Here is a 19899-nt window from a genome sequence, read left to right on the forward strand (position 1 = left end):
GTTCCTGCGATTTATAGGCACCACCCAGAAGGTTCTTTCATGTCAGCAGTTGCCTGTCACCAGCCTTGTCCTCATTACTCCTGCATTGGAGTCACTTTCATCATCTAGTTCACCCACCACCTTGCTCCCGGTGGTTGGGCATTTAGTTGCTTTTCAAATACACAGAGGTCAGTTTGCATATTTTCGCTGTCTTATAATTACACAAAGGCACATATTATGCAATGCTCGTGTGCCCGCAACCAGAAAAGCTTTATTTTAGAGAGAACTGTCAGAGAATCTGCTGAAATGTTTGAAGGGCTAGATCCACGAGATGTCTCCAGGATGGACGAGCAGACACTGAAGGTTCCAGAGCTCTGCTGTTGTGAGACGCTGCTGTCTCCCAGGATGCATGGCACAGGGGCATTCGGCCAGCAAGGAGGGGCTGGAAGATATGCTTTTCTTGAGATAACCTGTTGAAGAATTTGGTCTCAGTGTGAATTTATACAGATTGGAGGGAATCAGGCAAAGTAATTTCAGATGTTTGGGGCCAGTCCGGTAGCTCTGGCAGTCCTGGTCTTTCTGAATGAGAACGTGCCAAAGCTGTGAATCTGATGGTCACAGTTATAACCCCTGATGTCCTTGCAGTCACCTAGCAGTAGCCTCAGCGTGGCCCAGCCTGAGCCCCTTTGAGGTGGTGCTGAAGGCGGGGCTGTCTTGAAGGTCATGTCTGCACCCCACACCCTTCTGAGGCCTCCTGCCTTTCCTTCTGTTTGATGGTATCATACACTTGGTTCCATTTAAATTGGGTTTGTTTTTGTTCCCTTCCATAGAAGCTACACAAAAGTGTGTTGGGGCAGAAGCTGTGGGTGACGTGGACCCTCTCACCCAGTGCAGATGTGCTGCAGACACGGCCAAGTCTTGGTGGGGCTGACATGCTTGTTCTCTTTCAGATGCCTCCACTTCCTGTTGTCCCCCCCATCGCTCCACTGGCCACAGTCGACAGCCTCCCTGCAGCCCTTCCTGACCTGCCAGCCACCAGTGGGCCCGCCGTGCCTCCCCCCTCTCAGTATTTCTCTCCAGCTGTCATCTTGCCAAGCCTCCCACTCAGTGCCACCACTGCTCCCCTGCCCACGTCACCGGCCCTGCCTCTGCAGACAGTCAAGCTGCCCCACCCTGCAGGGGCACCACTGGCCGTCCCATGCCAGACCATCGTGCCAAACGTGGCGGCCACTGCTACTGGCATCCCTCTGCTGGCTGTGGCTCCACAGGGTGTGGCTGCCCTGTCCATTCACCCCACTGTGGCCCAGCTCCCTGCCCAGCCTGTGTACCCGGCGGCCTTTCCGCAGATGGTGCCCAGCGACGTCCCGCCTTCTCCCCTCCATGCAGCGCAGAATGTGCGGGCTGCCCCTCCCCACCCGGCACCCCCCATGCTGCCACAACCCCACAAGCCAAGTGTTGCCCGCCTTGCCGAGCAGGCTGCTCCGGCCGCCAGTGCTGGGAGTCAGGTAACCCACCTGCTGGCCAGGGCCCACCCTCTAGGCACTGGGAGACCCCTTAGCACACGAGGAGTTCATGGACCTCTGCTCCTTCTCAGCACCTTGACCCCGGTAGCAGAGTGGGAATGGACAAGCAGGCAGCTCTGTCCCATGGCTGCAGCGTCTCATCCAGCATGGGGGGTGTCTGCTGCCTCCTCTCGCCTCCCAGCACGTGTTAGGAGCCTTGGGGATTGGGGTGGCTAGAAGCTCCACTCTTGGTTCCTTCCCAAGTGTCAGTAGCAGCTGCTTGTGGTGGGGGGGCTCCTGGGCATTGTGGCACCTGCCTTCACCTGGATAGGGTTGGCAGTCTCGGTGCAGCTGTGTTGGCCGCTCCGTGGATGCTGGAGAGGCTCACGCTGCCTGTCTTGTTGCCTGTCAAAGTAAAGTAGGCGGGTAACCCCCATCTCAGCAACTGGGAAGTGAGGCAGATGGGGTTCTGATGGGATCTGTTGGTTGTGGACTGGGCAGTGCTGGGTGTACATAGGTTATTGGTTCCAAGGCAGTCATGGCAGACAAGGATGATGTCTCAGAATCAGGTGGGGACCATGGGCAGCTTGTTGGGCTGACAGTGAAGGGATACAGGGACACGTACCCTGCTGGCTGGGTGGACCTCCCCGTGGCTCCACGCACCTGCGCAGCCCATGCGTGTTTTGGAGCTCCAGGGCAGTTATCCACCCTCACGTGAGGAGAGGAGCTGGCGTGGGGCTCTCACCTTGTGGGGGGCTCTCACCTTGGGGAGGCTCTCATCTGGGCATCCCCCCACCTAGGGAGCCTCTTACTTGGGAGCCCTCCCACCTCAGGGCCTCTTACCTGGGCGCCCTCCCACCTGGCCCCACCCTCAAGAGCTTTGTGCCTGTTGCGCGTGTCCTCTGCCGTTTGAGCTCAGGCTCCTGCCCTTTTGATTTGGTCATGAAGATTCATCCTGGAAGTGTGCTAAGGGGCCAGGTGTCCCCCTAGCTCGTTTTGTACTGAATCCATTCTAGAGTAAGGCACTATGTCCTAAGTATGCACAGATTCTCCTGGATGTTTCTGTCCACAGGGTGTGGCTGCCCTGTCCATTCACCCCACTGTGGCCCAGCTCCCTGCCCAGCCTGTGTGCCCGGCGGCCTTTCCGCAGATGGTGCGGAAGAAGGGATTTGTACTCGGAGAAGGAAGGGACGACTTTCATTGACCAATAGGCTGGTGTTTGTTTGAAAACCAGTGTGAGGAGCTGCATCAGTCCAGTGCCTTGACTGAGCAGGCACCTCCCTGGTCTGTTACTTGGAGTAACACTGACTCGGGTCAGGGCCATTTGGGGAAGGCCAAGGGCCGAGTGGAGGCCTGGGGGTCTGTGGTGTCATTGCTGGGCCCGTGCCTTATGCCACATGCTGGCCTGGCACACTGTTGGCACTGGGTTGTTGGCTCAGCCAGTGGCTGGAGAAGGTGCTGGGTGCTTAGAGGTCACTGGCCAGGCCTGGTGGCCTCTCTGTGGTCCGGCTGGCAGAGGGTCTGGAGTTTATTGATGAGCTTGTCTGGCCGCCCAGAGGCTTCCCTGTGCTGAGGGAAGAGACTCCCCTGAATGCACCGGCTGGGGTGTCTTTGCAGGAGAGAGGGCTCCTCGGCTAGGCTGTGGCTTTCGCATCTTACCCCACATACCACGTGTCTTATTGGTCTCATACCAGCAGGCCCGGTGGCGGGTCATTCCCATTCCCAACCTCAACCCTGAACCGGAGCCCTTAGCCTGTCTTAGCCTTCCCCCATGAGAGCTTTTCAAGAGGGAACAGTAGGGAATCTGGTCCAGCTCCTGAGTCACCCCATGGAAGGCATAGGTCCACAGTCCCTCTTGCCATGGCTGGGATTGAAATGCAGGATTTGTTTGTTTGTTTGATTTTTTGCGGTACGCGGGCCCCTCACTGTTGTGGCCTCTCCCGTTGCGGAGCACAGGCTCCGGACGCGCAGGCTCAGCGGCCATAGCTCACGGGCCCAGCCGCTCCGTGGCACGTGGGATCTTCCCGGACCGGGGCACGAACCCATGTCCCCTGCATCGGCAGGCGGACTCTCAACCACTGCGCCACCAGGGAAGCCCCGGAATGCAGGTTTTGACCTGACAGGAGGCTTGGATGGAGTAGCATGGTGGCCTGGCCCTGTAGGGTGGTGGCACAGAGCCCAGACAGGTGCTAAGTGTTTGCCATGCTTACAGCTTCTCAGCCTGACTCAGCTAGAAGTTCCGAGATGAAGTGCAGTTTTAGGTTTGATTTTATACAGATGGGGACATGAGAGTGTCCGTTCTTGTGTGTTTCATTAAATCTGCATACAAACATTCCTGGATTTGTCTGTGGGGTGTGGGTGGATGGAGAGGGATGTCTGCATTTCCTGCTCACCTGCCTGGATGGTGGAAGTGCCTGCTTTGGTCCGGGACCCTCAGGAAATGCCATGGCCCGCACCCCAATTTGCATCCCTGTCCTCTGTGCCCCCAGATCCTGCTTGGCCACCCGCCTCCATATGCCGTGGATGTCACCACCCAGGTCCCCACAGTGCCCGCGCCTGCTGCCGTTCTCTCCCCACCTCTGCCAGAAGTGCTGCCGCCTACTGCCCCTGAGCTCCTGCCTCAGCTCCCCGGCTCCCTGGCCCCCACAGTGATGGCGGCTGCCCAGAGCTTGCCTGTCCAGACCACTGCGCTCCTGCCACCTGCTAACCTGCCACTGCCCAGCGGGCCTGGGATCACTGGTCCCTGCCCAGCCGTTCAGCTGACAGTGGAGCTGCCCCCGGAGGTGTGTGGCCCTCCCCTTGGGTCTCAGCCCCCATTCCGTCACCCTGATCCCAGCACCACGGCAGCCCTCCTGTGCCGTGACCTTGGGTCTCAGCCCTAGAAGTTGGGGATGCCCTTGGGAAGGTGGAAGTATGTGCTCAGGGACACCATGGGTGCTGTTCTTATCTTTCTCTGCTGTCCCTGGATGTCACACTTTCTTTAATGACACATCCAGCTGGAGACCGTGATTTTTACACATGGATTCAGAGTGCTTTTCTTTGGAGGTGATGGGAAGGCCTGTGACAATTCTTCCTGGGCCATGTGCTCCCTCATGGGGATGATCAAAGTGGGTTAGCGTGTTTGGAAAGGGGGTGGCCCCAGCTTTTAGAAATCTGCTTGGCTCCAAGCGTTAACATAAAACCCCTCACTCCTGCCACCCTGCGTGGTTTGCTTGCTGCAGTCAGAAGGAGGCGGGTGGCGGGCTGGGCTGTGGAGGTAGGGAGACAGCAGACTGATGCGTCTGTGTCGCGGGGGAATGGATGTGACCTGTCCTCCTTTCCATGGTTTTATTTCAGGAGCAGGCCTCTCAGGACAAGCAGCCAAGCCTCCCTCAGAGCTGTGAGAGGTAATGGCACACTTTGCCCTCATGTGTCAGGGCTTCTAACAATGTCGCTCATTTCCAAGTCTGACGTGGTGGAGCTTCAGGTAGCTCCTGTGGGGTCTTTGTCAGTGCTTGTTGAAATTTGGTAGTCAGATACTCCCAGTTGTGTTCTGGGTCCTTGTGCTGGTCTGCAATGCCGAGGACCTTCTAGAAGGGAGAGGCTGCGGACAGAGAGTCAGCAGGTCTGGGGACCGTGGGGAGGCCTGGAGGGCAGGGCAGAGTCCAGCCCACATCCTGGGTCTCCCAGCACCTCAGGCACGGAGAATGTTGCATTTGGGGAGGGAACTGGTTACAGGAAGTGACCCTGTGTCCCACCCTTCTGGTAATGCCAGCACCAAACTTGGTGTTCCGCAAAGTCTCCTCAAATCCTACAACAGCTGCATCTGGCTGGCGTGTTCCCCTTGCTGTTGAACAGATGGGGGAACCGAGGCACGGGGGAGGATTGTGTCTTAATCCTGACATTTACTGTAAGCCGAATAAGCCTGATTCACAGGCCAGGAGCTGAGAGGACTTAGGTCCTGGGTCAGAAAGGCCATGTGTTCTCTACGACTCCAACACTGCCTGGGACAGATGTTACAGGGGGAGAAGGGCAGCGGGCTCAGGGGTCTCTCTCCTGGGCATGGCCAGCGTTAGACTCTCTAGGTTTTCCAGGTGAGCACACCCAGACAGTCAATCTTCTGGCTGTTTCCCGAAAAGCCAAGTTTCCACGTGAGGCAGGCTTGCAGGCCCTTCCCTTGGGTACTGTAACATTCTTGGTTTTTGCGTAGCTACGGAGGTTCTGACGTCACTTCTGGAAGAGAGATGAGTGACAGCTGTGAAGGTGCATTTGGTGGGGGGAAGCTGGAAGGCAAGGCCGCTCGGAAACATCACCGCAGGTCCACGCGTGCACGCTCCCGCCAGGAGAGAGCCAGCCGGCCCCGGCTGACCATCCTGAATGTGAGTAGCCAGGCAGAACGGGCCGGCAAGACAGGGCTGGCTAGGCACGGTCTCCTCCCTGGTCTCACTGCCTCAGTGTCCTGTAGGTGTGCAACACGGGTGACAAGATGGTGGAGTGCCAGCTGGAGACACACAACCACAAGATGGTGACGTTCAAGTTCGACCTGGATGGGGATGCACCTGACGAGATTGCTACCTACATGGTGAGGCTAGGTGTCCTGCCTGGTCAGATGAGTCAGTGGCCCTTCCCCTGGGACTGTGAGGCTGTCTCCCTGTGTCCTTTGGGCGCATGCCTGCCAACCCCACTGAGGAGAATATTGGTTGCCAGCCTTACCTGTCCTCCCGCCTCTGCAGGTGGCTGCCTCTTGTGGGCAGCACTGGCCCATCACCTGGAGGGCCTGCTTCTCAAGCTGTGGCTTCTCTTGCTGAACTGTGCAGCCCTGATGTTGGGAACTGGGCTCCCTGGCTGTGTCTCCCCTCTTGGGTTTAGTCCAGAGTAGAAGTGAAGCAAATCAATCAGTGAAGACCCAGTGTGGCCAGTGGCCCGAGGTACATCCCCACCAGCAGGGTTGCATGCGCTGTTGCAGGTAGAGCACGACTTCATCCTGCAGGCTGAGCGGGAGACATTCATTGAGCAGATGAAGGACGTCATGGACAAGGCAGAGGACATGCTCAGTGAGGACACGGATGTGGACCGTGGCTCTGACCCTGGGGTGAGCCCGCCGCACCTCAGCACCTGTGGCCTGGGTTCTGGGGAGGTAAGTCCCGGGTAAGAGGTCCCAGGAGGGTCTGGGCCTGCTTATCCCCCAGCTCCAGGCTCTGTGAGTACAACACTGTGATGTCGCCTGCTGGAGGAGCCTGTAGGCCATGCAGTGCTGGGTGAGGTGGCTGGGAGGGTGGGCGCCTTCAGTTCAGTTAGAAATGTCCGAGCTCCTGAGGCCCCTCAGATGATTTGAGGCAGTGCTGTGCTCTGAAGGAAGTTCTTGTTCCACGCAGTCTGCTGAGTTCTGATCCTTTACCTCCTTCAGGAGAGTCGCCAACCCCAAGCGAATGCCCCGGTGTATCAGCAAAATGGTATGTCTCCTTTCAAGGCTACACCTGCCAATCAGACATGCATTTGGAGGAGGCATATCTGTCATTGTCCCTTCTCTGCCTTCCAGCAGGCATTTGATAAGAGCCCCACAATGAGCATATCGTAAGGGGTTTTGACTACCAAACGGGGGGGGGAGTGCTGGAGTGTGTGGTGAGCATGCCCCCATCGGGGGACAGCTGCCCTGTCTGAGAAGCCATATCTGGCCTGGGTTGGGATGGAGCATTGTGTGGACTCACTGCTGTCTGCTGGTCCCCCAGCCAGCATTACCCCTTCAGTGATGCACCACAGGTGTCCTGGGACGTAAGCCTGTGCTGGGGGGACTTGTGAGAGCCTCTGCCAGTGAGGACCCCCTGAGTGGGTTGCACATCCTCCCCACTGGTGTGAGAGGAGTTCCCCAAATCCCCATACGGCAGGTCTGGTGCTGGTGGGGAGGGGTCACGCCAGCCTTGGGAGAAACCTGCTCACTCTCACCAGCTGTTTTTGCCCTGCCTCTTAGTCCTTCACACTGGGAAGAGGTGGTTTATCATCTGTCCAGTGGCTGAGCATCCAGCAGCAGAGGCCCCCGAATCTTCACCCCCACTTCCTCTGAGCTCCCTGCAGCCAGACACCAGCCAAGGTATGAGCAGCCAGAACCCCTCAAATCTTCCTCCTTGATAATTAGGTGTGCCTCCTGTGTATTGCTCCACATCACCTCATTGTCCTCAGCCTGGCTTTACCTGTGCTCATGTTTTGCCAGCAGGTGCTGTGTGCCCAGCAAAGTGCAAGGGCCTCACCCTGCACTGTTGCCCCAAAATGCAGAGCAGTCTGTGGGGCTGTGTCCTTGTCTGTATCCCTGTCCTAGTTTTCCACCAAATGAGCCAAGTCAAGGTGGCACTTAGGCTTGGGCCTGCCAGTTACCTTCACAGTGCAGGTGAGGCACATGGGCTGCACAGGTGTGTGCTGAAAGGGCTCTGCGCTTGCCCTTTCTTACCAGTATTGTTGTGGGAAGAAGTCTCAAGGAAAATCAGAAAACATTTTGATATGAACAAGAATGAAAATACAACATATTAAAATATGTGGGATGCAGCTAAAACAGTAATTAAAGGGAAATTTATAGCACTAAATGATTAGAGGAAGAAAGAGATCTCAAATCAGTATCCCAAGCTTTCATTTTGAGAAATTAGGAAAACTAGAACAAAATCCAAAGCAAGCAGAAGGAAGGAAATAAAGAGAAGAAATCAATGAAATTTGAGACAAAAACAATAATAAAAACAATGAAACCAAAAACTGATTCTTTGAAAAGAATTAATAAAATGATTAACTTCTTGTAAGACTGACAAAGAAAAAGACACAAAATACCAATATCAGGAATAAAAAAGGAGACCACTACAGATCTTGTGTAAAAGGATACTAGTCATGGAATACTATGAACAAACCTGCACACATAAATTTGACAACTTAGATGAAACAGACTAATTCTGAAAGCCACAAACTACTAAAACTCATCCAAGGTGGAATAGATAACCTGAATACTCCTATTAACAAGATTGAATTTGCATCAAAAAATCTCCCAAAGGAATTTTCTAGGCCCAGATAGTTTCACTGGTGAATTCTATCAAACATTTAATAAAGGAAATAACACCAATTCTATACAGTCTCATCCAGAAAATGGAAGAGGAAGGAACACTTCTCAAATAATTTTGTGAAGCCAGCGTCACCCTTATATCAAAACCACACAAAGGCAGTACAAAAAAAGAGTGACAGATGCTAATCTTTCAAGGATATAGAGGGGGAAAAAACACTCAATAACATATCAAAAAGACAAATCTAGAAATTTATAAAAATAGTAATATGCCATAACAAAGTGGAGTATATCCTGGGAAGGCAATATTCAAAAATCAATTAATTCACCATATAATGTCAATGGGAATTTCCTTTCTCTACAAAGGGAAAGATACATGATCATATCAGTTGATACAGAAAAAGTATTTGACAAAATACAGCATCCATTTATGATAAAAATGCTCAGCAAACTAGCGATAAAACGGAACATCCTCAACCTGATAAAGGGCATCTACAGAAAACTGACAGCTAGCATCATATTTAGTGGTGAAAAGCTAAATGTGTTTTCCCAGAGATTGGGATCAAGGCATAGATGTCCACTCTCTCTATTCCTATTCAACATCACACTAGAAATCTTAGATTCCAGATGGGCAAGAAACAGAAATAAAAGGCATGTGGATTGAAAAGGAAGAAATAAAACTGTCTCTGCAGCTAATATGATTTTATGTGGAAAAAACCACAAGCATTCTTCACAACAAACAACTCTTAGAGCAAGTAAGAGAGTTTAGCAAGATCACGGGATATATAATCAACAACAAAAATAACTATATTTCTATGCTGACAGTGAACAATTAAAAACTAAAATTTTGAAAGAATACTATTTACAGTGGCTCAAAAAAAAAGATAATAGCTATAAATGTAACAGAACATATACAGAATCTGTATGGTGAAAACTATAAAATATTGATGAAATGGATTAGAGATGACCTAAATAAATGGAGAAATATTCTATGTTTATGGATTGGAAGACTCAACATAGTAAAAATGTCAGTTCTTCCCAAAGTGATATATAGATTTAATGCAATACCAATAAAAATTCAAACAGGATAATTTTTGCAGATATAGGCAGTCTGACTCTAAAATTTATATGGAAGTACAAAGGTAATTTAAATAGCTAAAGCAGTTTTGAAAAAGGAGAATGAAGTTGGAGGCATCACACTACTCCGTATTAAGGCTTATTTTAATGTTACAGTAATCCAGAAAGCTCAGTATTGGCAAAGGGACTGGCACATAGATAAGTGGAAAAGAATAGAAAGCCCAGAAATAGATCCATAGAAATACGGCCATTTGATTTTTTGGCAAAGATGCAAAAGCAATTCTATGTAGAAAGGATAGGCTTTTCAATAAATGGTGTTGGACTAGTTGCTTATACATAAGCAATAATTGAACCTTGACCTATGCCTGACATCTTATATAATAATTAACTCAAATTTCATTGTATATCCAAATAGAAAATGTAAAACTATAACTTTTAGAAAAAAACGTTGGAGAAAAACTTTTGTGACCTGAGCCATGGAGTCGTTAGATCTAACACCAAAAGCATAACCCATAAAAGAAGAAAATGGATAAATCAGACATCATCAAAATAAAACTCTTTTGCTCTGTGAAAACCACTGTTAAGAGAATGAAAAGACAATCTGCAGACTGGGAGAAAATAATTGCAAATTACATATTCAGCATAGTATTTGTTCTGAAATATATAAAGAATTCTCAAAACTCATCAGTAAGGAAACAAAGAACTCAACTAAAAAATGGACAATGGACTTGAATAGACACTTCCTTAAAGAGAACATAAGGATAGCAGTTAGGCACATTAAAAAAAATTAATGTCATTGACTACCAGGGAAATGCAAATAAAAGCCATAGTGAAGGATCACCATGCACTTGTGAGAATGGCTAAGCTAGCAATACTAAGATTTGGTGTGGATATGGAGCAACTGGATCTCTCATGTTAGTGGGAATGCAAAATGGTATAGCTATTCTGGAAAATAGTTGGGCATTTTAAAAATAAAAGATATATTTAGTATATGACAACAATTTCAATCCTCAGTATTTATCCAGGAGAAATAAAAAATCATGTTCAGTAAACACATATATAAGTGGTTATAGCAGTTCAGTTGCCTAATTGCCCAAACTGGAAACAACCCAAATATCCTGCAGTGGGTGAATGGAAAAACAAACTATGGTGCTTTGAAAAAGAAACAACTATTGACACATGCAACAGTATAAGTGAACCCCAAAGGCTTACTGAGTGAAAGAAGCCAGTCTCAAAAGGCTACATACTGTATAATCCCATTTATAATGACATTCTCAAAAAAACTATAGATAGAGAACAGATCAGTGTTTGCAAAGAGTCAGAGGTAGGGGGAGAATGTGAGTATAAAGGGATAAACCAATCACATTGTTTTGGGGTGACTGAATTGTTCTGTATTGATTATGGTAATAATTCTATGGATGTATGGTGCTAAAGTTCTCAGAACTCTACACCTAAAGAAAAACTCCATTTTACTGTATGATAATTTAAAAAGTGAAAAAAATATATATATGTTAAATATATATGTTGATAATGAGGCAAGATAGCATGAAAGGAAGGCAGCAGCAACAACAGACAATAAAAGAGACCCTCAGACTTCTACTTTAGGCCAAGATGGATAATAGGCACTGGATTTATTTTCCCTCAAAACAACTAAAAAAGCATGCAAAATATATGAAAGAATGTTTTTTAAGACTTTGAACATAAGGCAGTGAAGGACATTGATCCCTGAAAAAATCTATGATCATTTCAGCTGACTGCACTGAGAAAGTTTTCACATCCCAGAGCATGGAGGGAGGGACCCAGGTAGAGCTCAGCGGACTACCTGTGGTGAGGAGACTGACCTGAGAGTCTGAGAAAGCCCGAGGGCAAGAGTTGGCTGGGTAGAGTTCTGGAGAGGAGAGAGCAGCGCAAAGAGAAAAGTCTGTGGATTGACAGAGGACTCCCCTTGATTATTTTGCAGAGTAATGTATGTGAGGAAACTAGTCAATGCCAGGAAATGAAGCACCCCAAAGGATTAGAGGGAATGGTACTAAAGCTCATATGGACCAGAATGTCTGTTCCTACCAGTTAGCTGGAAGGACTTATAATTCAAGAGACATTGGGTAGAGTACTTGCCTCAGTTGTGGGGAATAATTAGCCCTAGACTTAAGAACAGGATCTGAAAATATCAAGCCACAGTAGCTTAACTGCATCCCACAACAAAGAATGTTTCTAGGAATACAAATTCATACAGCACCCAAGAAGGCAAATTTTACATTGTCTGGTATCCAATCAAAATTACCAGGCAGGACAATATGAGAAAAATTCCTCATTCTAATGAACCCATAGCTGACACAGTTGTAAGAATTAGCAGACAAGCACATTAATACAGTTACTACAACTGTATTCCATATGTCCAAAAAACTATAGGAAATAGGAAAGAAATGTAATTTACCTTATTGATAAATCAGGAAAGACAATTCATAAGATTATCTCAATAAATGCAGAAAAGGAATTTCACAAAATTCAACAGCTATGAACATCGTTAGCAAACTCTATATGAACTATATAGGGTTAAACCTGATAAGGTATATGTAAGACCTGTGCAGTGAGAACTACAAAACAATGTGGGTGGAAACCAAAGAAGACCTAAAGAAGTACCCTATTCATGGGTCAGAAGACACAGTATTGTTACAGAGTTAATTCTTTCTCAGTTAATCAATAAATTTTATGCAGCTGCTGCAAGAATCCCAGAAGTTTTTTTCTAGCAGTTGAAAAGCCAACCCTATGAAAATGTAAAAGCCATTGGAATTTGGAAATAAGAGAAGTAGATTGGAATGCTAACACTAGCTGATTTCAGGAATTATTATAAAACCATAGTGATCAAGACTGTGTGGTATTGGTATAAATACAGATAAATAGATCAATGGAATAAAATAGAGTCCAGAAATAGACCCAAACACATAGAGACACTTAATTTTTTATAAACATTTCAAAGAACATTCAGTGAAGAGAGGACAGTCTTTTCAGTCTTAGGACTATTGATCATTCATATGTGAAAAATGAATATCCATACTTAACACTATATACAAAAATCAACTCAAAATGGAATGTAAACCTAAGTGTAAAACTGAAAACAATGAAACTTATAGTAGGATACACAGGAGAATGTTTGTGTGACCTTGGGTTAGATAGAGATTTCTTAGATATAGCACCAAAGCATGATCTGCGAAAGAAAAAAATTGGTAAATTAATCAAATTCAAAATGTCTACTCTTTGAGAAACAGCAAGGGAATGAAAAGAGAAACCAGAGACTAGGTGAAAATATTTGTTAACCATATATGCAATAAAGGACTTGTGTCCAGATAATAGGAGGAACTCTCAAAATGCAGTGAGAAGAAAATAAACAAGCTAACAAAAATATTTGAACAGACACTTCACCTAAGATTTGTGGGTGCCAAATAAGTATATGAAAAGGTAATTATTCAGTAAGAAGCTGCAAATTAAAATCGCAAGAGGATACCACTACACACCTATTAAAATAGCTAAAATTTAAAAGACCAAGTGTTGCTGAGGATCTGGGGGAATTGAAACTCTTATACACTGTATAAAATGGAAAACAGCTGGAGAACCTTGGAAAACAATTTGGTAATGTCTTTTAAAAATAAACATACAAGTGCCATAGGATCTAGTTATTCTGCTCCTTGGTACGTATCCAAGAGAAATGAAAGCAGATGTCCATACAAACACTTACACAGCATGTTCATAGCAGCTTTATTTATAATAGCCGGAACGTAGCAATAGCTCACATGAACAGAAAAACATATTGTGATTTATCCATACCGTATAACACTGCTCTGCAATAAAAACGAATGAACAACTGACATTCATTATAGTATGGGTGATTCTCAGAATATGTCAGTGAAAGATGCCAAACAAAAAAATAATGCATTCTACATGATTGCATTTATGTAAAAGTCTAGAAAATGCAGACTAATTTATAGGGATGGAAAACAGACGAGTGGTTGTCTGGGAGTGAGGTTGTGGTAGGAAAGGAAGGGAGGTATAGATTACAAGATTCATGAAGAAATAGTTGGGAGAATGATGGACATGCACATTATATTGATGGTGGTGAAAGTTTTGCTTATATGCCTGTGTCAATACTTACAAACTCTACACTATAAATATGTACAATTCATTGCATGTCAATTATACTTCAACATAGTGGTTAAAAACCAAACAACAGTTACAAAGAAAGCTAACTCTCAGGGGCTCCAGATAGTGGAGTTACCAGACAGAAAACTGCTTACTTAGTGTTAAAATAAATAAATGACTAGAGTGAAACTTTTGACAGAGAATTGGAAAGTATACCAAAAAAACCAAACCAAAAAATTCACCCTTCAAAAACAAACTCAAATGGAAATTCTGGAGCTGAAAGTTACAGTAGTTAAGATTAAGACCTCACTGGATAGTTTGTACACTGCTGCAGAGAGAATTAGCAAACTGAAAGGTAACTTAAAAGAAAATACTTAAAGTAGAATAATGATATCAAAACTGATGAAAAACAAAAGAGGAGCTAAGCAATGTAGGGGTTACTATGAGATAGTTAAACATATATAATTGGAGTCCCAGAAAGTAGAAGAATGAGACAAAATCAAGTTTTAGGAGGTAATGCAGAGAATTGAAAGGCATTAAGACACAAATTCAAGAAGCCCTCCAAACTCTGAGAGAAAAACTACACTTATATATATTATAGTTAAAGTACTGAATACCAAAGGCAGACCAAAGAATTTAAAGGATGCTAGAGAAAAGAGCAGGTACTGATTTGGACAGCTCCCATCTCACTAGATACAGTGTTTGCCAGTAGACCAAGGAATACTGCTATCCTCAAAGTGCTAAAGAAAATAAGCATAAACCTTGAATCTCTACCTGGTGGTATCGTCCTACATAATATGAAATGAAGACTAAAGGGATTTATCACCTGCATATTTCAAACAAAGATATACCAGGGAGGATATTTTTAGGCAAAACAACAGTGACCCCAGATGGAAGGTCAGAAATACAGGAAGGAATAAAAGTAATGGAATTATAAACACATTGGCAGGTCTAAAGGAATGTCGACTGTATAAAAACATAATGTTTTATGAGATTTGAAATATATTTGTTGTGTTAAAATACATGAAAAGGGCATATTTATCAGGGGGAGGGAATTGTACTCATAGGGCTCCTGGGTTCTTGCACTGTAGGGGAAGAGGGTCGAAATCAAGAATGTATATTGTAGTCTATAGAATACCCTTGTAAGAGTTGTAAAATAGTAGATAACTTTCACACTCATGGGGAATGAGTGGCTGGGGGAGAAATTTTACAAAACAAAAGGCAAAGAAGGAGAGAAAAAACAACATTGAACATGATGAAAATATAGAAAGTCATTAGTAAGATGGTAGTTTTAACCCCAACAAATGAGTAATTAAATTAAATGTAAATGAAATAAATATCAAAGGTTGTCAAAATGTGAGAGAACAAACCAATAACAAACTAAGGCGTAAGACTACAAAAGGTGAAGAGTAAAGAGCATGCTAATACTAACCTAAAGAAAGCTAGAATAGATCTTTTCTTTTTCTTCTCTCTTTTTTTTTTTTTTTTTTTTGCTGCACTGTGTGGCATGTGGGATCTTAGTTCCCCGACCAGAGATCGAACCCGTGCCCCTTGCAGTGGAAGTGCAGAGTCTTAACCACTGGACCACCAGGGAAGTCCCATAGAGTAGATCTTTTTATATCAGATAAATAGACTTTAAGACAAAAAAGTAATGGTGAAAGATTCAGCTTTCCAGGAAGATCAAGTAATTCTATATTTGCATGTCTTTTAATAACACAGCCTCAAAATATATAAAGCAAAAATTAACACAACTAAATGAAAAAATAGAGTAATCTATAATCATCATGGGAGTTTTAACTTTTAGAATGGGAAGACAAAACCCAATAAGGATATAAAGGATTTCAGCAATAGAATTAGCAGTCTTGTTCTATATGTAGGACACCCAACAGCTGAAGAATGCACATTTTTTCAAGTCCACAAAGAATATTTTAAAATTAGCCATATGCAGGACACAAAGCAAATCTCAAATTAAAAAGGATCAAAATTATTCAATGCATGTTCTCTAACTACAGTTGGCAGTAAGCTAGAATTTGAAAACAAGAAGATACCTAAAGTCTCCACATGTATGACAGTTAAGAATTACATCTATAATATCTCATGAAGCAAAGAAGAAATTATAGTGGAAATTGAGAAAATATGCTGAATTATAATGATATGAAAATCATGCAAATGAAAATATTACTTATCAAAACATGTGGGTTGCAGCTAAATCTATATTTTGCAGAAACTTTGCTGCCTCAAATGTCCATACTAGAGAGGCAACAAGGCTAAAAATCGACAATCAAAGTATATCCACTGTAAAAAGTTAGAAAGAGAAGAGAAAATTGAATGCAATTAAAAGGAAGAAATAAAACAGATAAATGCCTGAATTAATGAAATATAAAATAAATATACAATAGAGTGTCAACAAAGCTTAAAGCTGGTTCTTTGAAGTGGCAAATAAAATTGGTGAGCCCCTGGTGATACTGACTGCAGGAAAGAGAGAAGGCACAATCAATATCAGGAATGAAAAAGAGGGACATTGCTACAATCTGACAAACATTAAGAAAAAGATAAGACTACATTCTGTATAACTCCGTGCCAGTAAATATGAAAACTGGTATGGATGTTGTCCTGGAGAAATATAAGAAGAAAGAGAAAATCTGAAAAGTGCTATAAACATTAAAAAGTTGAATCAGTAATTAAAAACCTTCTCACATTTATGCTTTGTTGTGGCAAGATTGCTGGAACAGCTCAGTGTATAGACTTCCAGATTCAAGTATAGTCAGGAAAGAGAGTTCTCCCTTTTCAGAAGGATTCAGAAATTCTGGGGCTAACTCCACAATGCAGAACTAGGAATAATATCTGTCTCTAAAGCAGTCATGTGACAGGGGGCTGGAATGCACAGACTGACCTGTGCCCAAGTTACATGCACATCCCTGGACAGTGGTTCCCTAGAGGAAATTCAGAGTGCTGCTGCATGAGGGAGGGGATGAATGCTACATAGTCAAACCTGAAACATGTTTATGATGGTGAGAACGGTGGACTTGCTCAAATGTTGGAAAAGAGGTGATAATTGTTGAGAAAAAAGGAAAAGAACAAAAGATTCATGTGAGGAGTGGAGAATTCTGGCCAGATTAAAAAAAACAGATTAAATAGACCCTCCCGCAGAAGATAATGGGGGAGGAGTGACATCAGCAAGATTGCAAAGTAGGTGATATCAGCATTCATCCTCCCATAAAAGCAATTGGACATTGATCCATAAATGGAAGCAGCTGTGGGATGGCTCAGGAGTCCAATTAAGGACACAGTGGAGCAAAAACGGAGAATAACTGCACAGAAAGGATTGTGGGAGATGAGCTTAGATGAGATGTCAGGAGATGGCAAGGAACAAAGAAGGCTGAGGTATCTGTATCAGCCACATTGCCAGTGCCATTGTGGTCCCCAGTGGCCTGCTCTATGGAGGCCCCATTAGCCTTTGCTGCTAAGGACCTCAACAGCCCCCATAGCAGCTGTGGGCTCCCCACAGCTTTCACGGCAGAGGACCCTGTAGTGTTAGCTGGCATGGGCCCCAGTTGTGTACTCCACAGAGGCCATTGGGAGCTTTCACCATCGAGGTAACCAACAGCCATCACCACCACGAAACAGCCCAGGGAGGGAGATGCTGCTGCACCTTATTTCCCCCTCCCCTGGAAGGAGCTTCTCTCTTGCTGCCCTGGGACCAGGGCTGCCAGCTGCCTCCCCCAACCCTGTGCATACCCCAGACCCCAGAAGCCTGGCTATTGCTGTTGCACCCATGCTTCCGATACCAGCTCCATGGTAGCTACCATAAGCTACCACACTTCTGCACCTGAGACACTAGAGCCACCACCATTGTGCGCTAGCCAGCACCCCAGAACCTGGAGCCATCATTGCTCTGTGAGTGCCTGCACTCCAGACCTCTGCTTTGTCTCTGTGCCATCGGCACCTATACATCAAACACCAGTGCTACCACTGCCAGGAGGGTGCCCACAAGCTGGGCCCAGTGCCAAGAGGTATCCCCTCAACAACAAAATCCCCATGGGAGAAAAAGAGATCAGGAGGTGTTCAGAAACTTTTACCACTGTAGATCCCAACAGCCTCCACAGCCACTGCAGCCACCTGCAGTTGAGGACCCCTGCCATCTTTGCTAGTGCTCACCTCAGCTGGATGGAACCACACAGAGACTACACTGCTGGGCCTGCCCTGTACCTGTAATCAATATACCCCACCCAGCCAGTGTCCCTGCACCCACTGGCATGTGAAGGTCTTCCCCACCAAAATCAGTTTGTAAGGTCTAGAAGAGATGACTGCTCCTTCAGATACACAGATATCAATATGAAGTTACAAGAAACATGAAAAAGCAAGGAAATATGACACCACCAAAAGGCACAGAATAATTTTCTAGTAACTGACCCCAAAGAATTGAAGATCTATGAATTGTCATAGAATTCAAACTTGTTTTAAGGAAACTTGGTGTGCAACAAGAAAACACATGTAGACAACACGACAAAATTAGGAAAACAATACACAAACAAAATGAGAAGTTCAGCAGAGAAATAGAAATCATAAGAAGACCAAAACAGAAATTCTGGAGCTGAAGAAATACAGTGAATGAGATTAAAAAAAAAAAAATGCAGTAGAGAGCATCAACAGCAGACTTGATCAAGCAGAAGACAGAATCTGTGAACTTGAAGATGGGTCATTTGAAATTATCCAGTCATAGAAGAAAAAAGAAAGAGGAATGAAAAAAAGTAAAGAAAGCCTGTGTGAATTATGGTGCTCCATCAAGTAAGTAATATTTGCATTGTGGGAGTCCCAGGAGAGGAAAGAGAAAGAAAGTGCAGATAGCTTATTTTAAGAAATTCCCAAATTTAGGAAGATATCATGTACGTCCAGGTACGTGAATATCTTAAGTCCCCATATAGATTTAACTTAAAGAGGGCTTTACCAAGATACGTTATAATAAAGCTATAAAAATCAAAGACAGAATTTTGAAAGCAGCAGGAGGGAAAAAAAAAAACCTCGTTTTATATGAAAAAAGGCTTTTAGCAGGTTTCTCAGAAGAAACCTTGTGGGGCAGGAGAGAGTGGAGTGATATATTCCAAGTGCTGAAGAAAAACCTTGGTGACCAAGAATACTACTTTAACTGGCAATGAAGGAGAAATAAATACTTTCCCAAACAAACAAAAGTTGAGGGAGTTCATCACCACTGTACCTGCCTCATGAAAACACAAGAAAGTAAAAAATTCACTGGTAAAGGTAAGTATATAGGCTGTTTTAACTATATTTTTATTGTAAGCTTCATGGTAATCACAAAGTAAATACCTATACATAAAAGGTAAAAGAAACAAAGTGTACCATTACAGAAAATGATCAAATCACAAAGGAAGCTGGAAAGAAAGGAAGAAAGGAACTACGAAACAGTAAGATAACAAGAAGATGGAATAGTAAGTCCTTGCTTATCAATAATTACTTTAAATGTAAATGGATTAAATTCTCTAATCAAAATATAGAGTGGTGGTATGAATTAAAAAAAAAGACAAAACTATATGCTGTCTACAAGAGACTCACTTCAACTTTAATGGCATACATATGCTGAAACTGAAGGATGGTAACATATATTCCAGGCTGATGGAAACCAAAAGAGAGCAGGGCAGTTACATTTATATCAGACAAAATGGCTGTAAGTCAAGATCTATGACAAGAGACAATGAAAGTCATTATATAATGATAAAGAAATCAGTTAGTTTATCAAGAGGATATAGCAATTGTAAATATATGTACCCAACATCAGAGCAACTACATATATTAAGCAAATATTAACAGCTCTTCAGGCAGAAATAGACAGCAGTGCACTTATAGTAGGGGACTTAAGTACTTCACTTACAATAATGGAGAGACTTTCCAGACAAAAAATCCATAAGGAAATATTGGACTTCAGTGGCACTTCAGAACAAATGGACCGTAACAGACGTAAACAGAACATTCTACCCAACAGCAGCAGAGTACATGTTCTTCTCAAGTGCACATGGAACATTCTCAAGGATAGATCATTTGTTAGATTACAAAACAAGTCTTAACAAATTTAAGAAGATTGAAATCACATCAGTTTATCTTTTCCAACCACAGTGGTATGAAACTGGAAATCAATAACAGGAGGAAAGCTGGAAAATGCACAAATATGTGGGAATTAAG

General features: G+C 44.6%; 1 protein-coding gene across 11 annotated transcripts in view; it reads left to right on the forward strand.

Annotated features, from left to right (window-relative positions):
• WNK2 (WNK lysine deficient protein kinase 2) overlaps positions 1 to 19899 on the forward strand; it is a 155740-nt gene that overhangs the window by 66496 nt on the left and 69345 nt on the right. For 10 of the 11 annotated variants that reach the window (XM_027098354.1, XM_027098356.1, XM_027098357.1 and 7 more), the window contains 8 exons: positions 930 to 1484; positions 3971 to 4264; positions 4818 to 4867; positions 5671 to 5839; positions 5926 to 6042; positions 6427 to 6597; positions 6868 to 6913; positions 7429 to 7548. In XM_027098354.1, coding sequence (XP_026954155.1) covers positions 930 to 1484; positions 3971 to 4264; positions 4818 to 4867; positions 5671 to 5839; positions 5926 to 6042; positions 6427 to 6597; positions 6868 to 6913; positions 7429 to 7548 — 1522 coding nt within the window. The remainder of the gene's footprint in view (positions 1 to 929; positions 1485 to 3970; positions 4265 to 4817; positions 4868 to 5670; positions 5840 to 5925; positions 6043 to 6426; positions 6598 to 6867; positions 6914 to 7428; positions 7549 to 19899) is intronic. The other variant, XM_027098360.1, reaches the window with a different exon arrangement.

This window comes from Aethalodelphis obliquidens, unplaced genomic scaffold (genome assembly GCF_003676395.1).
Source record: "Aethalodelphis obliquidens isolate GAN/ISIS:26980383/991018 unplaced genomic scaffold, ASM367639v1 scaffold122, whole genome shotgun sequence".
In the NCBI taxonomy this organism is placed as follows: Eukaryota; Metazoa; Chordata; class Mammalia; order Artiodactyla; family Delphinidae; genus Aethalodelphis; species Aethalodelphis obliquidens.